General features: G+C 31.0%; 1 protein-coding gene across 1 annotated transcript; it reads left to right on the top strand.

Moving 5' to 3' along the window:
• Positions 1 to 552: 552 nt before the first annotated feature.
• Positions 553 to 6,157, top strand: LOC148207738 (phytochrome E-like). The gene is given in 5 exon segments (XM_088118317.1): positions 553 to 2,736; positions 2,739 to 3,026; positions 3,284 to 4,091; positions 4,237 to 4,530; positions 5,474 to 6,157. Coding segments are annotated over 5 exon segments (3,375 nt in total). The 5' UTR covers positions 553 to 992; the 3' UTR covers positions 5,715 to 6,157.
• The last annotated feature ends 15,798 nt before the right edge of the window (positions 6,158 to 21,955 follow it).

Below are 21,955 nucleotides of genomic sequence, written 5' to 3'. Positions count from 1 at the left end.
ATGAAAAAGGGAGTGAGCAACATTAAAAAGAAAGAAGTCTGGCTACGCACGTATTCGAACGAGAATGAATACCATACATAAGGATCAAGACCAAGCTCGAACTTCTAAAGAATAACTATATGTTGGTGGAGGAAAAAAAATTTGGAACATAAATTAGATTTTAAATAATGATAATATGAAACTAGTAAATAATAATAAGAATAAGAAAGAAGAAGAAAAAGGAGGTTAAAAATATTATTTTACTCACTATAGTTTTATTTTTGTTTTAATTTAGTTGGTATACTTCTAAGATGTTCATATTAATTACTGTACTTTAAAAAAAAGATCATTTCATTTTTTATTTCAAAAATTCTAACACAAATTTTACCCATAATAAAAATTTTTTAATATAAAGTCACGTTTACATTTCAAAAAAATACATTGAATATAGTGTCGAGATAGAAAAAGTACAATTAAAAATAAAATAAAAAAAATAATCACTTTGAAGAGGTATAATAATAATAATAATAATAATAATAATAATAATAATAATAATGGATAAAGTTGAAGAGTCCGAAACCTGTGGACATGGCTGCAGAGAAGAAGAAGAAGGCGCCTAGGGGGAAGACATAAAAGAAGACAGTGAAGGGTCTGGGGACTGGCGAACGTAAAAACGTGGCTAATCCAAAAGCAAAGAAACCACGTAAAATTCTGAGCTCAAAACCGAAATCAAAAACTCGAAACCAAAACCGGAGATGGATTCATTGTTATTATTATCATGGAGCCGCAACAAAGCATCGCGACAACTCACTTCTCGGGAACATCAAATCCAAAAGCGAAGTAGCTCCCATTTCGAAAGAGACGCACGGATTCTGTTGTTTGCCGCGACAAATCGAGCAATTCAAGCGCCAACAACGGTGATGAAGATAAATCTCCACCCCCCACCTCAGTTCCTCTCCTCAAACATCATATAGAAACCACACCAACTATTTCGCCTTCCAAATCCGACCCTTATGGAGAAGATTCGAAGCGGTGATCGGAGAATGGCCGCCTTCTCCTCCTCGGCCGACAGCACTCGTCCCAGCCACTCCACCAGCACCGGCGATGGAGCTGCGGCTCTTGCCCAGTACAATGCCGATGCTGGCCTTATGAGCAAATTTGAGCAATCCGACGCCTCTGGTGAGTCCTTCAACTACTCGAGATCGGTTCTTGAGGCTTCTCATCAATCCGTACCCGAAGAGCAAATAACTTCCTATCTCGCTCGGATTCAGAGGGGTGGCCTGGTCCAACCGTTTGGTTGTTTGATTGCTATTGAGGAGTCTGGGTTTAAGATTGTGAGCTATAGTGAGAATTGTTTTGAACTGTTGGGGCTGGAAAATGAATCCGAGTCGTCACAGGGTAAGGGTTTGATCGGTGTTGATATGAGAACTCTGTTTACGGCTCCCTCCGGTGCTTCGTTGGCAAAGGCGGCGTCGGCGAGGGAGATTTCGCTGTCGAATCCTGTTTGGGTCTACTCTAGGACAAACCAGAAGCCGTTTTATGCTATACTGCATAGGATTGATGTGGGGATTGTGATTGATTTGGAGCCTGCAAGGTCTATTGATCCTGCATTGTCGCTTGCTGGGGCCGTGCATTCGCAGAAGCTTGCGGTTCGAGCGATTTCGAGGCTGCAGGCTCTACCTGGTGGTGATATTGGTGTGCTATGTGACACGGTTGTGGAAGATGTCCAGAAGCTTACAGGGTATGATAGAGTGATGGTGTATAAGTTCCATGATGATGAACATGGTGAAGTAGTGTCAGAACTCAGAAGGTCCGACTTAGAGCCATATCTTGGTCTGCATTATCCTGCCATAGACATCCCTCAAGCTGCTCGTTTTCTGTTCAAGCAGAATCGAGTGAGGATGATTTGCAATTGCCGCGCAAAGCCTGTGCAGGTCATTCAAAGCGAGGAGCTCAAGCAGCCTCTGTGTCTGGTGAATTCAACTCTTCGAGCACCACATAATTGTCATTTGCAGTACATGTCAAATATGGGCTCCATAGCCTCATTAGCCATGGCAGTAGTCATTAACAGTGATAACTCGCCAACAAGGTTATGGGGCTTGGTCGTGTGCCATCATACTTCTCCACGATATGTCCCTTTCCCACTTCGTTATGCTTGCGAGTTTCTCATGCAGGCATTTGGGCTGCAGCTCCACATGGAGCTTCAATTGGCAGTACAATTAACAGAGAAAAAGGTTCTCAAGACACAAACTTTACTCTGTGACATGCTCCTCCGAGGCTCCCCACATGCATTGCTGACTAAATCTCCAAGTATAAAGGATCTCGTGAAGTGTGATGGTGCCGCATTGCTCTATAACGGGGCATGTTGTTTAGTAGGTGTAACTCCAACCGAAGCACAAGTCAAAGATATTGCAGAGTGGATACACAAGAACTATGAGGATTCCACGGGGCTGAGCACGGATAGTTTGGCTGATGCTGGGTACCCTGAAGCTGCTTTATTAGGCGATGCAGTGTGTGGCATGGCAGCTGCAAAAATCAGTTCAAAGGATTTTTTATTCTGGTTCAGGTCCCATGCTGCAAAGGAAGTCCAATGGGGAGGAGCCAAACATCACCCAGATGATAAGGATGATGGAGGAAGAATGCACCCAAGATCATCATTTAAAGCGTTTCTTGAGGTTGTAAAGAGTAAAAGTATGTCTTGGGAAGTTCAAGAAATCAATGCCATTCACTCATTGCAGATTATTATGAGGGAATCTTTTTGAGTACTAGGGACAGTGATTCAAAGGCAGAACGTTCTGTCCAGCACCATGATACTGAGATTTCTGAACTCAGTTCAGTAGCTTGCGAAATGGTTAGGTTGATCGAAACAGCAACTGTTCCAATTTTTGGGGTTGATTCAACTGGTGTGATCAATGGATGGAATGATAAAATTTCTGAACTTTTGGGATTACAACCTAGTGAAGCTTTGGGGAAACTTCTGGTTAATGAAATTGTTCACGAAGATTCCCGTGGAACTGTTCAAGATTTACTTTCCCATGCTCTGGAAGGTAATGTAGATATTGCGGGCTTTTATTATTAGTTGCTAAAAAGTAAAATCAAGAGGCATGGCAATAGAAAATTGAATATATAAGACTTTTAGTGTGATAGAAAAAGTTATAAATCACGAGTTCTACCAATTTTCTTCCAAGGGGATAGTTGGGCCTTATAAACTATAATTCCGATTGCCAAGTTTTATAGGAATATCCCCTCTTCTTTTTCTTTCTCCCCCCTCCATTGTTATCTGATCGTCTTTGTGTGTTTTCAGGTAAGGAAGACAAAAATGTGGAGATAAAATTGAGAAGTTTCAGAACTGACAAAGAAAACACTACTGTGTATATTGTGGTTAATGCTTGCACAAGTAGGGATTACACAAACAAAATTGTTGGGGTTTGCTTTGTTGGGCAAGATGTTACATCCGAGAAATCCATGCTGGATAAATTTCTTCGTCTGCGGGGAGACTATGAGACTATTATTCAAAGTCTGAATCCATTGATTCCACCAATATTTGTTTCAGACAAGGATGGCTACTGCTGTGAATGGACTGCAGCCATGGAAAAACTTACTGGTTTGAGGAGAGAAGAAGTTGTAGGAAAAATGTTAGCTGGGGAGATCTTTGGGAATTTCTGCAGGTTGAAAGGTTTAGATACCCTCACTAGGTTTATGATCCTATTATATAAAGGTATTGGTGGTGAAGAAACCGAGAAGTGTCCATTAGGGTTTTTCAATAAGAATGGTAAGTTTTCAGAGGTGCTTGTAACCTCAAACAAGAGAACTGATGCAGAAGGAAATATCATTGGTTGTATCTGCTTCCTGCAAATTGCTGGGCCCAACTTGGAACAGGACTCTAAAGGAATTTGGGCGAGGGACAAGGAAGGCGTTTTGCAGCTCAAGGAGTTGACCTACATAAAGCAGGAGATGAAGAATCCTTTAAATGGCCTTAGATTTACTCATGAACTCCTTGTAAAATCTGGGGTTACTGAAAACCAGAAACTCTTCCTTGAAACTAGTGATGCATGCGAGAGACAAATCATGACAATCATAGAGGATATGGATTTCAGAAGTTTGGAAGGAGGGTAAGTACACACAAATTCCTTTTTCTCTACTGCTGGTGATTTTTTGATGTTTCTTTTTAGTTCATCAACCATGCCATGAACTTTTGAAGCTCTTCTTTTTTTTTTTTCAAAATTTAAGGAAAATTTCCATTTCTGTTTGTAACAGCCATGTAGAGATAAGCAGAGAAGAATTTCTCCTCGGGAGTGTTTTGGATGCGATTATCTGTCAAATAATGATGGTTGTCCGAGAGAAGAACATACAACTTTTTCATGAAATTCCACAAGAAATCAAAATGTTATCTCTTTGTGGCGATCAAATTAAGCTTCAGCTGGTTTTGTCAGATTTCTTACTTAACATAGTACGCCACACGCCTGTTCCGGACGGTTGGGTTGAAATCCACATTTCGTCTGGCTTGAAGCTTATCCAAGATGGAAATGAACATATTCACTTGCAGATCAGGTACTCTAATAACTCGTCCCTTTTTTTCAGATTTTATATCATATTCTCTTTGTATAGCTTTGTCTTTACTCTTGTGTTTATATGTTTGGAACTTGGCAGACATTTTTAGCATATTAACTTCTATATTGGGGTTTGATTCAGCATGTGTGTGAAGGTTGCTTGATGAACCAAAATTCTTCTTTGGCTTCTGTCTTAACTGAAAATAAAAACACGACATCTAATTTAGGCAAGGGGTCCTTAGTACTATAATCATGGAAATTGTTGTTGTCTTTGGACAAACAGTTGTCCAAATAGCAATGTTAGGTCATCCAAAGCAACATTATTCCTAAGCCATACTAGCATACACCCTTTTTTGTTCATCATCTTCATCATCTTTATTTGCTTAGAAAAAGAAAATCTAAGATAAAAAATCGAGAAGTGGTTAGGTTTGGGGTCTCTTGATCATATTGGTTATAGTTCTCAAGTTTGAACTTTCCGGTGAACTTAATACCAAAAACCCTTGATATCTCCTGGGCCTTGGTGCGGGCACAAGTTGCTCTTGGATATAGGGGAGTAAAACTTCGACTCCCCGTTTAAAAAAAATATCCAAGATAAAAGAGGGTACGAATCTTTTAATCCAGGACAATACTCTCTATTGGGCCATTGGTCTACCATAAAATTTTTGACGGATAGGAAAGAGAAACATGCATAGACGGAGAGAGGAGATTTGTTTTTTCTAAAAGGATATTTGTAAAAAATTTTAATAGTGAGCAATAGTGAAAGAATTGTTCTTTGATTTATGGCATGATTTTTTTCATGTATGCTACCTATTCGATCGCGATCGAATAATGTGTAGCAATAGTGGTCACTTGTTTAATCTGTATTCCTTCATAATCTTGCGACGACTTGTGAAAGGCATAAGAACTATTGGGAGAATGATGTGTTTTGGTTTGTTTGTATTTAGAATGTCACATCCAGGTCAAGGTCTGCCTCCTGATTTAATCCAAGATATGGTTGGAGGAGGACAGCAGTGGACCTCGCAGGAAGGCCTTGCGTTAAACCTGTCACGTAGACTTCTCAATAAATTGAACGGTAGCGTTCTGTATGTTAGAGAGCAAACTAAATGCTACTTCCTCATTGATATCGAACTCAAGTTAAGGCGCCCGAGGGGGTCGATGGAAGCTACTACAAGCCAAAGGACTTGAATTTATCCGCTTGAGCTAATCCATACTTGTACAAATCATCTCGAGAACAGCACCAAGACCGATCATTCGTGTGACCTGATGCTTGAAATCATACAACGAGGCCATTGTTCTTTGGTTGCTCGCTCGTTGCCATGCTAAAGGTCTTTTTGACGATGTTCGGTAGCTGGGTTTGATGTGAAAATTGTATGCTATGTTTATAAATAACGTTTATCTTAAACTTAGCCAAAGAGATGGGTCGGATTTACAGCTTTGTCTTTGTGGTTTGCCGCTGCTGGTGCATGTTTCAGCAGTGTGGCAATGTAAGATGAAACATGCGGTTTTGTTTTGTTTTTTGTTTGGTTCTGGACATTGTAAAAAGTTTTAGGTTTAAATGTGTTTTTGTTTTTCCTGTAATTTCTAATTTCTAATTTCACAACATCGTACGGTGGTCCTTCTACTTTCAACTTTAATTTCTCTATTTTATATATTTTTAGGACTAATATATGATTTTAGTTTGTGAATCTTTTACTCAATCCCTATTTAAATTCTGGATTTTTAGACCTTCAAATCCTAGAAACCCTATATTTAGTTCTTTATGTTAGAATATTTGTCTTTTTGAATTGGAAGAAGTAAGATCCAGGTTGTTCGAAACCTGTTTCCAATAAGATTCTTTATTTCTTTCTTTGAACAAAAATTGAATTACTTTTTCTAAGGTTTATTTATTTATTTTTTTAGCATATATGATTACATTTTAAAGTAATTGGAGTTGTTCTTGTTAATATTTCAAGACATGGGAGAAAACTAATCCATTTGAGAGGGTACAAGATACACTTTTTCAGGGTAAGGTCATAATATAATAACACTACCAATAATTTCAAAAAGAGAGTTTTTTATTTTTTTTTTCACCTTTTCAAATATCAAAGGAAAGCTATCTTGAGACAAGTTTTTGGGTGATTTTTTTCATCCAATAGTAACATTTTAAAACTTTTCGTTTCATCGTTGGAATTTTTATTTTAAATAGCGTAGTTTTTTTAAATAGTGTAGTTTTTAGAGGAATGAAACAAAACTGGCTTAATTTTAAAAGACAAAAATAAGTTGACAATTGGTATTATATCACACGGTATGATGTGATAAATAACCTTCTTTAAAATTGATCGTCGTGTATCCAATAGAGATTTTTCCAACCTCCAATTGTTTGCACCATATTCCCAAATTCACCCACTTGTTAATTGATAAAATTATAACACAAATAATTGATACAATTTTAGTATGATAATTGAATATCATGAACTATAAGAACCAAAAGAGTATTTAAACATTAAAAAAACGATGCTTATTCTATTTCTAGACTACCACTTGGAAATAAATTGTTTCTAAAGGATTAAGACCATTATTCTTTCTCACTCTGACGTGGCTCCATAATATGGAAATAAATGTTCGAAAGAAGGCAGAGTGAAAGATTCGCCACGCGGGAAATCATTGTAACTTTTTTTCTTATTTTTATTATTTTATTAAGACTCATAGATCTAACCAAATATCTTTTTAGTTTTTTTTACAAACCATTTTGAAGTTTCTCCTCTCCTTTTTGTCTCTCCCTCTTCCCTTTTTTTTTCTCTCTTTTTAGAACGGATATTCCATTTTTAAGTATACAATATTGGAGAGTCGCAAATTATAAGGTACACAATTCTTTTTGCTTTTTTACGTTGGCATTGAATTACGCTTAAAAGACTTTTTCAAGTGTCTTGGATTGGTAGTTAGGCTCCAATATATTATTGCTACTATGGGCAGATGAGTAATCTACTTCCTCTATTTATTTATTTTTAACAAAGAAATATGGTTTTAATTTATACATCATTTTTACTCGCACTCTATTTAAATTTTAAATTTTTAATACAAACTCTATATTTAATTCTTATTGTTAGAATATTTTCTTTTTCAATTGAAAGAAGGTAAGATCTAGGTTTGTTCGAAACCTGTTTTCAATGATATTTTTTTTAATTACCTTTTCTAGCATGTTATGATACATGACAAGGGGTTTTTTTTTATTTTATATTTTATTATATAAGGTAATGCATCACACTTCAAAGTAATTGAAGTTGTTTTTGTTAGAAGATACTTTTATAGGAAAGTTCGAAATAACGCTAACATCTAACCTCTACCAATAATTCCAAAACGATATATATATATATATATATATATATATATATAGTTTCTTGGATGATTGTTTTTTTTTCCTTTCAATTTACGAGAATAAAAAAAATACTTAATTTTAAAAGAGAAAAATAGGTTTACAAGTAAAAACTGTTATGATTATGATGAGATAAATAACCACCTGACAGCAATGTTAACAGGTGGAAGCCATGCATACTTCTTTTACTTTTTTTTTCCTTGAAAACTGATTCTGCTATTGTATATAGATTTTTTTTTCTCCTCTGTCTCTTTTCTATTAGATAATTCTCTCTATTCTCTCCCTGAAAGATAATTGATACCATTTTAGTGTACTCTATTATTGTGGTGATAAATAGCTACCTGACAAAATAACTGCTACGTGTAGATCATACATATTTTCTTTATTTTTTCCTTAAAAAATGACCATGCATAATAAAGTAATTGAAGTTGTTTTTGTTACAAAATACTCTCTTTTATGGGTAAGTTCTTAATAGTACTAACCTCTACCAATAATTTTAAGAATATATATATATATATATATATATTCCTTTTTTTATATCAAAAGAAATCTATCTTGAGAGAAGTTTTTTGGGTGATTGTTTTTTCCTCTTTCAATTTAGGAAACCAAAACAAAATTGACTTCATTTTGAAGGACAAATATAGGTTGACAAATCACATTATATGATAGGATAAATAACCACTGGATAGCAAAGTTGCCAGGTGGAAGCCATGCAATTTTCGTTTTTATTTTTCTTCGAAAACTGATGCTGTCAGTTCCCTGATATTTTTTATTTTTCTTGTTTCTTTCTCTCCCTCTCTCCAATGAGATAATTGATACTATTTTAATATCTGGCGCACCTGAAAATGTAGTTGCTACGTGGAGATCATGCATATACTTTATTTTTTTTCTTTTAAAAATGATCATGCACAATTGAGTAATTGAAATAGTTTTTATTAGATTCCAAAGGAAATATATCTTGAGGTATAAGTTTTTGAGTGATTTTTTTCTTTCAATTTAGGAAAATAAAACAAAATTGACTTCATTTTAAAAGACAAAAATAGGTTAAGAAATCACATTATATCAGACGATTATGATGAGATAAATAATCACTCGCAGCAAAACTGCAGTTGTACCCTGTAATTTTTTAAAACTGAAGCTCCTTCTATACTCGAAGACTTTTTTACCGTTTTTCTTGTTTCATTCTCTCACTTCTCTTTTCCCTAGAAGATAACTGATACTATTTTAGCATATGCACACCAAGTTTTTGGATGATTGTTTTTCTTTCAATTTAGGGAAATAAAACAAAATTGACTAAGTTTGAAACACAAAAGTAGGTTGCTAAAATCACGTTATATCAAGCGGTTATGATGAGATAAATAACCACTTGACAACAAAGTTGCCAGATGGAAGCCATGCAGTTTTGTTTTTTTTCTTGAAAACTGATGCTACTACTGCACATCAAGATTTTATTTTTCTTGTTTCTTGATTTTAGTATATACACACCTAACAACCTATTTGCTACGTGGAGATCATGCATATTCTTACTTTTTAACTTAAAAAAAAATGATCAAACACAAATTTCTTTTCTTCCCACTCTTCTTCTTTCTTCCTTCCTCTTTCTTTTTCTTTTCCTCTCCGTTCCCTTCTCCTTCCCACATTCTTCTTCTCTTCCACAAATTTTAATCAATCACAAATAAGTGATAAAATTTCAGTAAATCCAAATAATTCATATGGCTTTAGTAAATCGTAGCTAATAATTTATATGGTTTTAGTAAATTTAGTAAATCCAAATTTGCCACACGAAGGACATGCATATATATATATATATATATTTTTATCGTGCAGCTTCTATAGTGCACATCGAAATTTTCGTTCTGTTTTCCTTTTCTCTTCTCTCTTTCCATAATTGCAAATAGTATTTAAACCTATTTTTTAAAATAGTATTTATTATATTTCTAGAGCTACCATTTGGCTTTTGGCTCTTTTTTATTATTGATTCCATCAAAATATCTTTTAGTTTAATTTCTTTCACAAACCATTTGCAATTTCCTCTCCCTATAATCTCTCGCCTATTTTTTTTCTCTCCCTAAAATGGATCGTCCCTATTTTTATGTATCCAACTTACAAATCACAAATATATATCTATCCATAACTTAAAATGTACACAATTTTTGTTTGGTTTTTATTTTTCCTTATCATTTAAAGGTGATGGCGATGAGTGTTTTGGATTCATAATTAGGCTGGGAAATATTATTGCTACTATGGGCAGAGGACTAATCTAGTTCCTAAATATGGTTTTAATTTATAGATTTTTACTCCCGCTCTATTTAAATTTTGTCATAAGATAATATCTTTTATGGATAAGTTCAAAATAATACTAACCTAGCTCTACCAATGATTCCAAAAAGATATTTATATTTTTTCTTTTTTAGATACCAAAAGGAGATCTATCTTGAGAGACAAGTTTTTGGTGATAGTTTTTTTCTTTTAATTTAGGAAAATAAAACAAAATTTATTTAATTTCGAAAAATAAAAATAGGTTGACAGATCACATTATATCAGGGGTTATGATGAGATAAATAACCACTTGGCAGCAAAGTTGCATAGAGATTTTTTATTTTTATTTTATTTCTTTCTCTCTCTCTTCCCCTAGAAGACAATTGATACGATTCTAATATATTCATCTGATAATGTAGTTGCTACATTGGAGATCATGTATATTCTTTATATTTTTCTTAAAAAATGATTGTACACAATAAAATAATTGAAGTTGTTTTTGTGATAAGATACTATCTTTTATAAGTAAGTTCATAATAGTACTAACTTCTACCAATAATTCCAAAAATATACACAATTTTTTCGGTTTTTATTTTTCCTTATCATTTAAAGGTGTCGCCATGAGTGTTTTGGATTCATAGTTAGGCTCGCTACTATGGGCAAGGACTAATCTAGTTCCTCTATTTATTTATTTCTAGGAATGAAATATGGTTTTAGTTCATAAATTTTTAATCAATCTCTATTTAAATTCTGAATCTTTAAAACTTCAAATCCTAGAAACTCTATATTTAATTCTTTTATGTTAATATTTGTCTTTTTAAATTGAAAGAATTTGAGATCTAGGTGGTTTCAAACCTGTTTCGAATAAGATTCTTTAATTCTTTCTTTGAACAGTAATTACTTTTTTTTAAGGTTTATTTATTTATTTATATTTTTTTAGCATATTTGGTTACATTATATGATTGTAAGTTAAATTAATTGGAGTTGTTTTTGTTAATATTTCAAGATATGGGAGAACATGGGAGAAAACTCATCCATTTGAGAGGGTATAAGATACTATTTTATGGGTAAGGTCAAAATATAATAACACTACCAATAATTCCAAAAATAGATTTTTATCTTTAAGTACCAAACGGAAGCTATCTTGACTTGAGACAAGTTTTTGTGTATTTTTTTTTGTTTCAATTTTATTAGTAATATTCTCAAACTTTTCGTTTCACCGTTGGATTTTTCTTTTTATTTATAAAAAAAATGTAGTTTTTTAAAAATGAAACGAAACTGACTCAATTTTGAAAGACAAGAATAGGTTGGGCAAATGGTATTATATCACCGTTATGATGTGATAAATAATCTTTTTGAAAACTTATAATAATGTGTGCAATAGAGATTATTCCAACCAACAATTGTTTGCACCATATTCCCTCTTTCACCCACTCGTTAATTGATAAAAATACATCACAAATAACTCATACAATTTTAGTAGGATAATTGAATATCATTGAATATAGGAATTAAAAGAGTATTTAGACCCTTTTTTTTTTTATAATAATATTCTATTTTTAGCACTACCACCAAGAAAAAAAATAATTTGTCTCTGACGGATCAAGATCATTATGCTCCTCACTCTCACGTGATCCAATAATAAATGTTGCTTTTGGTTTTTTTTTTGTTATTATTTTATTAAGACCCATACATCTAACAAAATATCTTTTAGAAGTTTCTCCTGTCCTTTTTGTCTCTCCCTACGACCTTTCACCTTCCCTTTTTCTCTCTTTTGGAATGGATATTCCATTTTTAAGTATACAATCTTGGAGAGTCACAAATATAAGGTACACAATTCTTTTTGCTTTTTCTGTTGGAAATGAGTTTTGTTTTCCATAAGATTTTTTTTCCCATATTTTGATACATTACAAGTTTTATTTTATTTTATTATATAGGATAATACATTACATTTTGAAGTAATTGAAGTAATTGTTTTGTGATAAGATACTCTCTTAACTGGCAAAGTTGTAATAACACTAACATCTACCTATGATTCCAAAAATATATATTTTTTTTTTTACCTTTTTCAAATACCAAAGGAAGTCTATTGATAGACAAGTTTTTGGGTAATTATTTTTTTTTCTTTCAATTTAGAAGAATAAAAAAATACTTAATTTTAAAAGACAAAAATAGGTTTACAAATCTAGTGGCTATAATGGAATAAATAACCCTCGGCAGCAAGGTTGACAGGTAGAGGCCATACATATTTCTTTTACTTATTTTTCTTCGAAAATTGATGTTGTCACTGCACATAGAGATTTTTTAGTTTTCCTTATTTCTTCTCTCTAATTCTCTTTTGCCATAATTATACGATTTTAGTATATGCTATTATTGTGGTGATAAACAACTAGTAAACAACATAGTTACTACCAGTAGCTCATGCATATTCTTTATTTTTTTTCTTTAAAAAATGATTGTGCACAATAAAATTGAAGTTGTTTATGTTATAAAATACTCTATTTTATGAATAAGTTGATAATAGTACTAACTTCTACCGATAATTCCAAAAATATATGTATATATATGTCTTTTAGATACCAAAAGGAGATGTATCCTGAGAGACAAGCTTTTGGTGATAGTTTTTTAATTTTTTTTTTCAATTTAGGAAAATAAAACAAAATTGACTTAATTTTGAAAGACAAAAATAGGTTGACAGATTAAGATCAGGTTGTTATAATGAGATAAATAACTACTTGGTAGTAAAGCTTCCCGATGGAAGCCATGCCATTTTTATTTTTTATTTTTCATTTTTTCCTTGAAAACTGATGCTGCTACTATACATAGAAGATTTTTTATTTTTCTTGTTTCTTTCTCTCTCTCTTCCTCCTCCGTAGAAGATAATTGATACTATTTTAATATATTCATGTGACAATGTAGTTGCTACATGGAGATCATGCATATTCTTTATTTTTTCTTTAAAAAGTGACCCTACACAATAAAATAATTGAAGTTGTTTTTGTGATAAGATACTATCTTTTATGGGTAGGTTGATAATAGTACTATATACATGTATGTGTGTGTGTGTGTGTATATATATATATATATATATATATTCTTTTTTTAGATACCAAAAGAAAATCTATCCGAGAGACAAGCTTTTGGTGGTTGTTTTTCCTTTCCGTTTAAGAAAATAAAATAAAACTGACTTAATTTTGAAAGACAAAAATAGGTTGACAGATCACGGTATATCAGACGTTAAGATAAATAACCACTTGGCAGCAAAGTTGTAAGGTGGAAGCCATGCAGTTTATTTTTATTTTTTATTGTTTTTTTTCCTCGAAAACTGTTGCTACTACTGCACATAGAGATTTTTTGTTTTTCTAGTTTCTTTCTCTCTCTCTCCCCTATGAGATAATTGATACGATTTTAATATATTCATCTACATGCTAAGGTAGTTACTACGTGAAAATCATGCATATTCTTTTATCTTTTTTCTTTAAAAAATGATGGTGCACAATAAAATAATTAAAGTTGCTTCTTATAAGATGCTCTCTTTTACGTGAAATTTCACAAATAGTACTAACCTCTACCAATAATTCCATATATATATATATATATATATATATATATTTTTTTTTTTGACGGATTGTTTTTCTTTCAATTTAGGAAAATAAAACAAAAATGACTTAATAGACAAAAATAGGTTGACAAATGACGTTGTTATATGAGGGGGTTATGATGAGATAAATAACCATTTGGTAGCAAGTTAGTTGCCAGGTGGAAGCCATGCAATTTCTTTTTTCATTTAAAACTGATGTTACTATTGCGCATAGAGATTTTTTTATTTTTGTTTTTTGTTTCTCTCTCTCATTTTTGTGGAGGATAATTGATACTCATTTTAATATATTTATATGAGAATGTGATTGTTACGTGGAGATCATACATAGTCTTTATTTTTTTCTTTTAAAAATGATCGTGCACAATAAAATGATCGAAGTTGTTTTTGTTACAAGATATCTTCTTTTACGGATAAGTTCGTAATAGTACTAACCTCTACCAATAATTCCAAATATATATATTTTCCTTTTTTGAGATACCAAAAAAATATATCTTGAGAGTAACTTTTTGAATGATTGTTTTTTTCTTTTAATTTAGGAAAATAAAACAAAATTGACTTAATGTTGAAAGATAAAAATCCCACCGCGGCAAAGTTTCCAGGTGGGAGCAATGAATTTTTTTTTCATTGAAAACAGATGCTGCTACCCATCAAGAGACTTTTTACTTTTCTTGTTTCTTTCTCTCTCTCCCTAGAAGATAATTTATACGTATATATGCACCAAGTTTTTTTATGATTGTTTATCTCTTTTCAATTTAGGAAAATAAAACAAAATTGACCTAATTTTAAAAGACAAAAATAGGTTGATAGATCACGTTATATCAAACGGTTATAATGAGATAAATAACCACTTGACAGCAAAATTATAGGGTGGAACGCATGCAGTATTTCATTTCATTTTTTTTCTTGAAAACTGATGATGCTGCTGTAGCTTGTTTGTTTCTCTCTCTCTTCTCTCCTCAATTTTAGTATATGATCTGCGAACATAGTCGCTACGCTACGTGGAGATTATGCCTATTTTTTTTATGTTTTTTTCTTAAAAAAATAACTGTGCACATGTACATTGCACGTTGGGTATCCAGAATTTATTTTCTTTATTTTCTTTTCTTTTCTTCCCTCTCTTCTTCTTTATTCCTTGATTTTAATTTTATTTTTCTTCTCTGTTCCCTTCTCCGTTCTCACATTCTTCTTCTTTTCCACTTTGCCACGCCAACTACCATTGTCGATCAAATGTGGTCACCATATTCCCTTCTTCCTCCACCTAATACAAATTTTCAATAAATCACAATAAGTGATACAATTTTAGTAAATGACATGATTTCAATAAATCCCAGATAATTTATACGATTTTAGTAAATAGTAGATAATTACGGAAGATAATTGATACGATTTTAGTATATGCTATTATTGCAGTGATAAATAACCATTTGATAACACAATCATACATATTATTTATTTATTTTTCTTCGCACAAGTAGGTTGGACGTGGAGATCTGTTCTGCTACTATTCAAATACATTTTAACTTACCACCTTTAAAAATATTACTCATACCTTGGACCAAATTAAAGAAAAAACACTTTATCACCAGCTATTTTAACATGAATTTAATAGGTTAATAATTTTTTTGAGTTTAGATAAGTAATTAAATTAAATTAATATATCAAACCAATGTTTTATCAGGTGCCCTGGTATAATGTACTTAGTAATCTAATCCACTTTCGCTGCCTTCCGCCGTAGAGTTTGATTGTTGATTCAATTTGTTTTTTTTTTCTTTCTTCTTTTTCAAGTTTTCATTTGATTGTTGGATTTTTCTTTTAAATAACGTAGTTTAAAAAAAAAATACTTAATTTTGAAAGACAAAAATAGATTTGACAAATCGCATACATATATTTGTTTTTTCTTCAAAACTGATCGTCTTCTTCAAATTTATGTACTCACAAATAAAGATTCATGAGTAAGGTTGTTTTTTTTTTTTTTTTTTGCTAAGGATGAATATCGTATTTTATATCCCTTTATTTTTTTTAACATACCCATTCAAATTTAAGGCACTACAATACAAGTTAAAGTAATTATAGTTGTTTTTTATAAGGTATTCTCTTTTATCGGTGAGACCATAATAATACTAATTTCTGCCAATAATTCTAAAAAGATTTTATGCGTGTTTTTACTTAATTTTAAAAGACAAAAAATAGGTTGATAAATCATAACCACCTAACAACAAAATTGTCAGGTGGAGGCCATGCATATTTTTTTCTTTTTTGAAAATTGATGTATTTCAAGATTTTTTTTTCCTCTTGTTTCTTTCTCTCCTCTAGAAGATGATTGATACAATTTTAGTATAGGCAATGGGTGATAGCTATAAAATATATATATATATATATATATATATATATATATATATATATATATATATTTATTTATTTATTTATTGTGGTGAATAAATAATCACGCAACAAAATAGTTACTTATCATACGTATATTATTCTTTATTTGGTTTTTTTTTTTAAATGATCATGCACAAATACATTGCAGATTGGATATCAAAATTTTCACTTTCTTTTCTTTCTTCAAATTTTGACTTTTTAAAACTTCAAATCCTAGAAACTCTATATTTAGTTCTTATTGTTAGAATATTTTTCCTTTTGCATGGAAAGAAGATAAGATCTAGGTTGTTTGGAACCTGCTTTCAATAAGATTTGTTTATTTCTTCTTTGAATAAAAATTGAATTACCTTTTCTAAGATTTTTTAGCATATTTTGATAATTACAAGTTTTTTCTTCTTCTTTTGGTAAGGCAATACATGACAAGTTAAAGTAGTCGAAGTTCCTTTTGTCATAAGATACTCTCTTTTATAAATAAGGACATAATAATAGTAATCTCTACCCATAATTCTAAAAAGATTTTTTTTTTTCCTTTTTTAGATACCAAAGGAAATCTATCTTGAGAGACAGGTTTTTTGGTGATTGTTTTTCTTTCAAATTAAGAAAACAAAACAAAAATGGCTTAATTTTGAAAGACAAAAGTAGGTTAACAAATCGCATTACATTAAGATGGGATAAATAACCACCTGACAACAATGTTGTTGGGATATATTTTTTATTTTTTTGCTAGAAAATTGATGCTGCTGTTGTACATTGAGATTTTTTAGTTTTTTTTTTTTTCTTCTCTCTTCTTTCTTCCCTAGAAGATAATTGATAGGATTTTAGTATATGCTATTATTGTAGTCATAAATAAACCATGTGACAATACAGTTACTAAGGAGAGGTCATGCATATATTTATTTATCTTTTCTTGCAGGTGAAAATTTGTTCGCTCAAAATGTACTTGAACAATAGTCCCACTTGAACGCATAAAAAAAAAAAGTTATATTAAACTGAATTGATAAATTAGAAAAAAAAAATCATTAACATTCAAATACATTTAAACCGAGTAATCAATTTAAATATTTAAAAAAATTAATCGAATTATTTCGAATTTATAAAAAAGCTTTTTGGGTGATTTCTTTTTCCTTTCAATCTAGGAAAATAAAAGAAAAAATTGACTTAATTTTGAAAAACAGAAATAGATTTACAAATGACTATGTTGTGATGAGATAAATAACTACCTGACAACCAAGTTGACAGGTGGAAGCCATGCATATTTATTTTACTTTTTTCTTGAAAATTGATGTTGTTGTTGCATGCCCACGAGATTTTTTTTTTTTTCGTTTTTCTTGTTCCTTATCTCATTTATTTTTGCATCTAAGATAATTCTCTCTCTTCTCTCTTTTCTATAAAATAACTGATACATTTTAAGTAAATAACTACTTAACAACATAGTTGCTGCATAACATGTCTATTCTTTATTTATTTTTCCATAAAAAATGATCGTACACAAAAAAAGTAATTGAAGTTGTTTTTGTTACGGATCGAACAAAGTACTTTCCTTTTCTTTTAATTCAAAAGAAAGCTTTCATTAAATGAAAACTTGCCACATAGGCTAAAAAAAGAAATTAATGGGCCATTTTAAAATTGGATCCACACATGGCCCTCAGCATTCAAAGAGTACTTGACTTGGAAAAAACAGCATATTTGGCCTTTCACACTTCATTTAAGTTCCTTGTTTCGCGAATGAAGACAACCTTCTAAAAGAAAACTCTCGAGCCCTCAAATTTCAGAGATCAAGATCTCTGTCTCTCCCAAAATTTCCACCTCCGTTCATACCAAAGGAAATTTATCTTGAGAGACAAATCATTGGGTGATTGTCCTTTTTCTTTCAATTTAGGAAAACAAAACAAAATTGACTTAATTTTGAAAGAAAGAAATAGGTTGACGAATCGTGTTATCACGCCGTTATGATAGGACAAATAACCAGATGGTCGGGGGAGGCGATGCATTTTTTTCAAGTTTTTCTTGAAAATTAATGCCGCTACCACATGTGATTATTGTGATGATAAATAACTACATGACAACATAGTTACTATGTGAGACGTTGTTTTTGTCATAAGATACTCTCTTTTAGGTAAGGTCGCAATAGTTAATACTAACCTCTACCAATAATTCCAAATGGATTATATATATACCATTTAGAGGGCAAAAAAATTGCTACTGAACCATTAGGGTCATTGTACTTCTTGCCCAATAATACTTAAACAAACTCATAAAAAAAATATCTTTGTTTTTTTCACAAACTATTTGAAATTTCTCCACCCCTTTCTGTCCCTGCCTACAATCTCTCACCTCCTTTTTCTCTCTCCCAAAAACTCATCCAAGCCTACAGAATCACAGTAATTTAAAGGTAGACAATTTTTATATGCGACTTTTTTCAGTGTCTTGGACTGGTAGCGACCCTTCCAACATTATTGTTACTGTAGGTACAGGACTAATCTAGTTCTTCTGTTTATTTATTTTTAGGAATTAAATATATGGTTTACTCCACGACTATTTAAATTCTGAACCTATCGGAGAAGATAACGATAATTTGCTCCAATTACAAGTACGCAAATACAATATTTCTCTCTAAATACTCCTCAAATTCTTCCTGACTTGGGCGTCAAAGTGTTTTTTTTTTTTTCAGTTCGAATCCAAGATTCGCGGGCTTTGTCATTTTTGTGATCAAACAGTATGTATGCTTCTCACCTGCCTCTTAATAAAACTGTTTTCTTAAAAAAAAAATGGTTTGGAACCAAATAAATTTCATATCATTATTAACATTTTTTAACATTTTACTGCTACGCCATTGTAATTTTGTAGGACGTTATATTAATAATAATATAATCTTTTAATATGAATAGTACTATCAATTACCTATAAAAATGAAATCATTTAATCTAATGAACTTAATAAATTAAAATACAAAAGAAATTAAAAAAGAATTAATCGAATACATTTATAAACTTAAAAGGAAACATCATTTTGTAACTCTTACCGTTCAAATACATTTGAACTTACTACCTTTAAAATTATTAATACCTTAGACCAAGTTAAAAATAAAAATGATCATTCTTTTAAGATTGATTGAATAGATTAATATATATTTTTTAGTTGAAATAAGTAATTAACTTAATAAAATCAACCAATGTTTTTCTTAATTATTTTATAAATATGATAAATGGGTTTTCCTCAATACTTCATGAGGTGCGCACCGTAGAGTTTGATTTGTTGATTTAACGGCCCACGGCCCACAGGACGCTCACTGCTTTCCGTGTCTATCAATAATTCCAAAAGAGATTTTTTTTCCCTCTCTTTTTAAATACCAAAGGAAAGCTATTAAGCTATGTTGAGGTAAGTTTTTGTGTGAGGGTTTTTTTTTTAATATTTTTAAAGTTTTTATTTCATCGTTGGATACTTTTAGGAAATTATGTAGTTTTAGAAAAATATAACAAAATTGGCTTAATTTTAAAAGATAAAAATAAATTGATAAATCGCGTTACATCACGCGGTTATAATGAGATAAATAACCACCTGACAAAAAGGTTGCCAGATGGAGACCATGCATATATTTTTTTGCTTTGAAAGCTGATCATGCTGCTTGCACACTGTACATCGAAATTTTGAGTCACGGACTCACGATTCATGAGTAAGGTATTTTTTTTTTTTTTTTACCAAAAAGTATTTAAACTTTTTTTAGAACGTTAGTTATTCAATTTTTAGCATTCCCATCTAGAAAAAAAAAATGTCTCTGAACGATCTAGACCATTATGCTCCTCACTCTGATGTGACGAATAATATTTAAATTGGTTTTTTTATAATTATTTTATTAAGACATAGAGCTAACCAAATATATTTTAGTTTTTTTCACAATCTATTTGAAGTTTCTCCTCTCCCTTTTTCTCTCGTTTGGAATGGATCTCCCATTTTTACGCATACACTAATATTGGAGAGTCACAAATTCTAAGGTACACAATTATTTTTGCATTTTATGTTGGCAATGAGTTACGTTTAAAAGAATTTTTCAAGTGTCTTGAATCGATAGCTAGGCTCCAAAATATTATTGCTACTATGAGCAGAGGATTAATCTAGTTCCTTTATTTATTTATTTTTAGGAATGAAATATCGTTTTAATTTATAAACTTTTACTCACAATCTATTTAAATTTTGAATTTTTAAAACTTCAAGTACTAGAAACTCTATATTTAATTCCTCTTGTTAGAATACTTCTCTTTTTGAATCGAAAGAAGATAAGAATCATGAGATCTAGGTTGTTTGAAATCTGTTTTCAATCAGATCTTTTTTTTATTTCTTTCTTTGAACAGAAATTGAATTACATTTTCTAGGTTCTTCTTTTCCTTTTTTGTCCATATTTTGATACATTAAAAGGTTTTTTTTTTATATATATTTTATTATATAAGGTAGTACATTACACTTTAATTGAAGGTGCTGTTTTTCGAGTGTTTTGGATTGGTAGCTAGGCTCGGAAATATTATTGCTTTGTGCAGAGGAGTAATTTAGTTCCTCTATTTATTTATTTTTAGGAATGAAATATGGTTTTAATTTGTAAATTTTTACTTCATCTCTATTTAAATTCTGAATTTTTAAACTTCAAATCCTAAAAACTCTAGATTTAGTTTTTTATTTTAGAATATTTGTCTTTTTGAATGGAGAGAAGGTAAGATCTAGGTGGTTTGAAACCTGTTTCCAATACGATTCTTTACTTCTTTCTTTGAACAAAAAATGAATCAATTTTTCTAAGGTTTATTTGTTTATTTTTTTAGCATATTTTGTTACATTACCGAGTTAAATTAATTGGAGTTGTTTTTGTGAATATTTCAAGACATGGGAGAACGTGGGAGAAAACACATCCATTTAAGAGGATATAAGATACTCTTTTTATGGGTAAGGTCATAATATAATAACACTACCAATAATTTCAAAAAGAGATTTCTTTCTTTTTTTCTTTTTTTAAATACCAAAGAAAAGCTTTTCGTTTGGGTGATTCTTTTTTCTTTTAATTTTATTAGTAATATTTTAAAACTTCTCATTTCATCGTTGGATTTTGTTTTCTTTTTTGAAAATGATGTAGTTTTAAAAAAATGAAACAAAAACTGACTTAATTTTGAAAGGCAGAAATAGATTGACAAATGGTATTATATCACATGGTTATGATGGGTTAAATAACTTTCTTGAAAATTGATCTTACTGTGTTCGATAGAGATTTTTCCAACCTCCGATAATTGTTTGCACCATATTATTCCCTTCTCCACCCACTGGTTAATTAATAAAAGTAAATCACAAATAATGGATATGATTTTAGTATAATTGAATATCATAAACCATCGAACCAAAAGAGTATTTAAACTTTTTTTAGAACGGTACTTATTCTATTTCTAACACGACCCAATAGAAAAAAAAATGTCTCTTGAACGATCAAGACCATTGTGTTCGTCACTCTGACGTGACCCAATAATATTTAAATAAATGATGCTTTTGGCCTTTTTTATAATTATTTTATTAAGACTCACAGGTCTAACAAAATATCTTAATTTTTTTATTTTATTATATGCTTTTGGATGCATTACAGGATTTTTTAATTTTTTAATTTTATTGTATAAGGCAATACATTACACTTCAAAGTAATTGAAGTTGTTTTTGTTATAAGATACTCTCGGGTCATAATAACACTAAGCTCTACCTATAATTACAAAAAATATATATTTTTTTTACTTTTTTCAAATACCAAAGGAAATCTATTGAGAGACAAGTTTTTGGGTAAATGTTTTTTTATTTCAATTTAGGATA

The sequence above is a fragment of the Momordica charantia genome, unplaced genomic scaffold, assembly GCF_013281855.1.
Source record: "Momordica charantia cultivar OHB3-1 unplaced genomic scaffold, Mcharantia_2.0 BLBB01000097.1, whole genome shotgun sequence".
NCBI lineage: Eukaryota > Viridiplantae > Streptophyta > Magnoliopsida > Cucurbitales > Cucurbitaceae > Momordica > Momordica charantia.
This window is presented reverse-complemented; position numbering and strand designations above follow the sequence as displayed.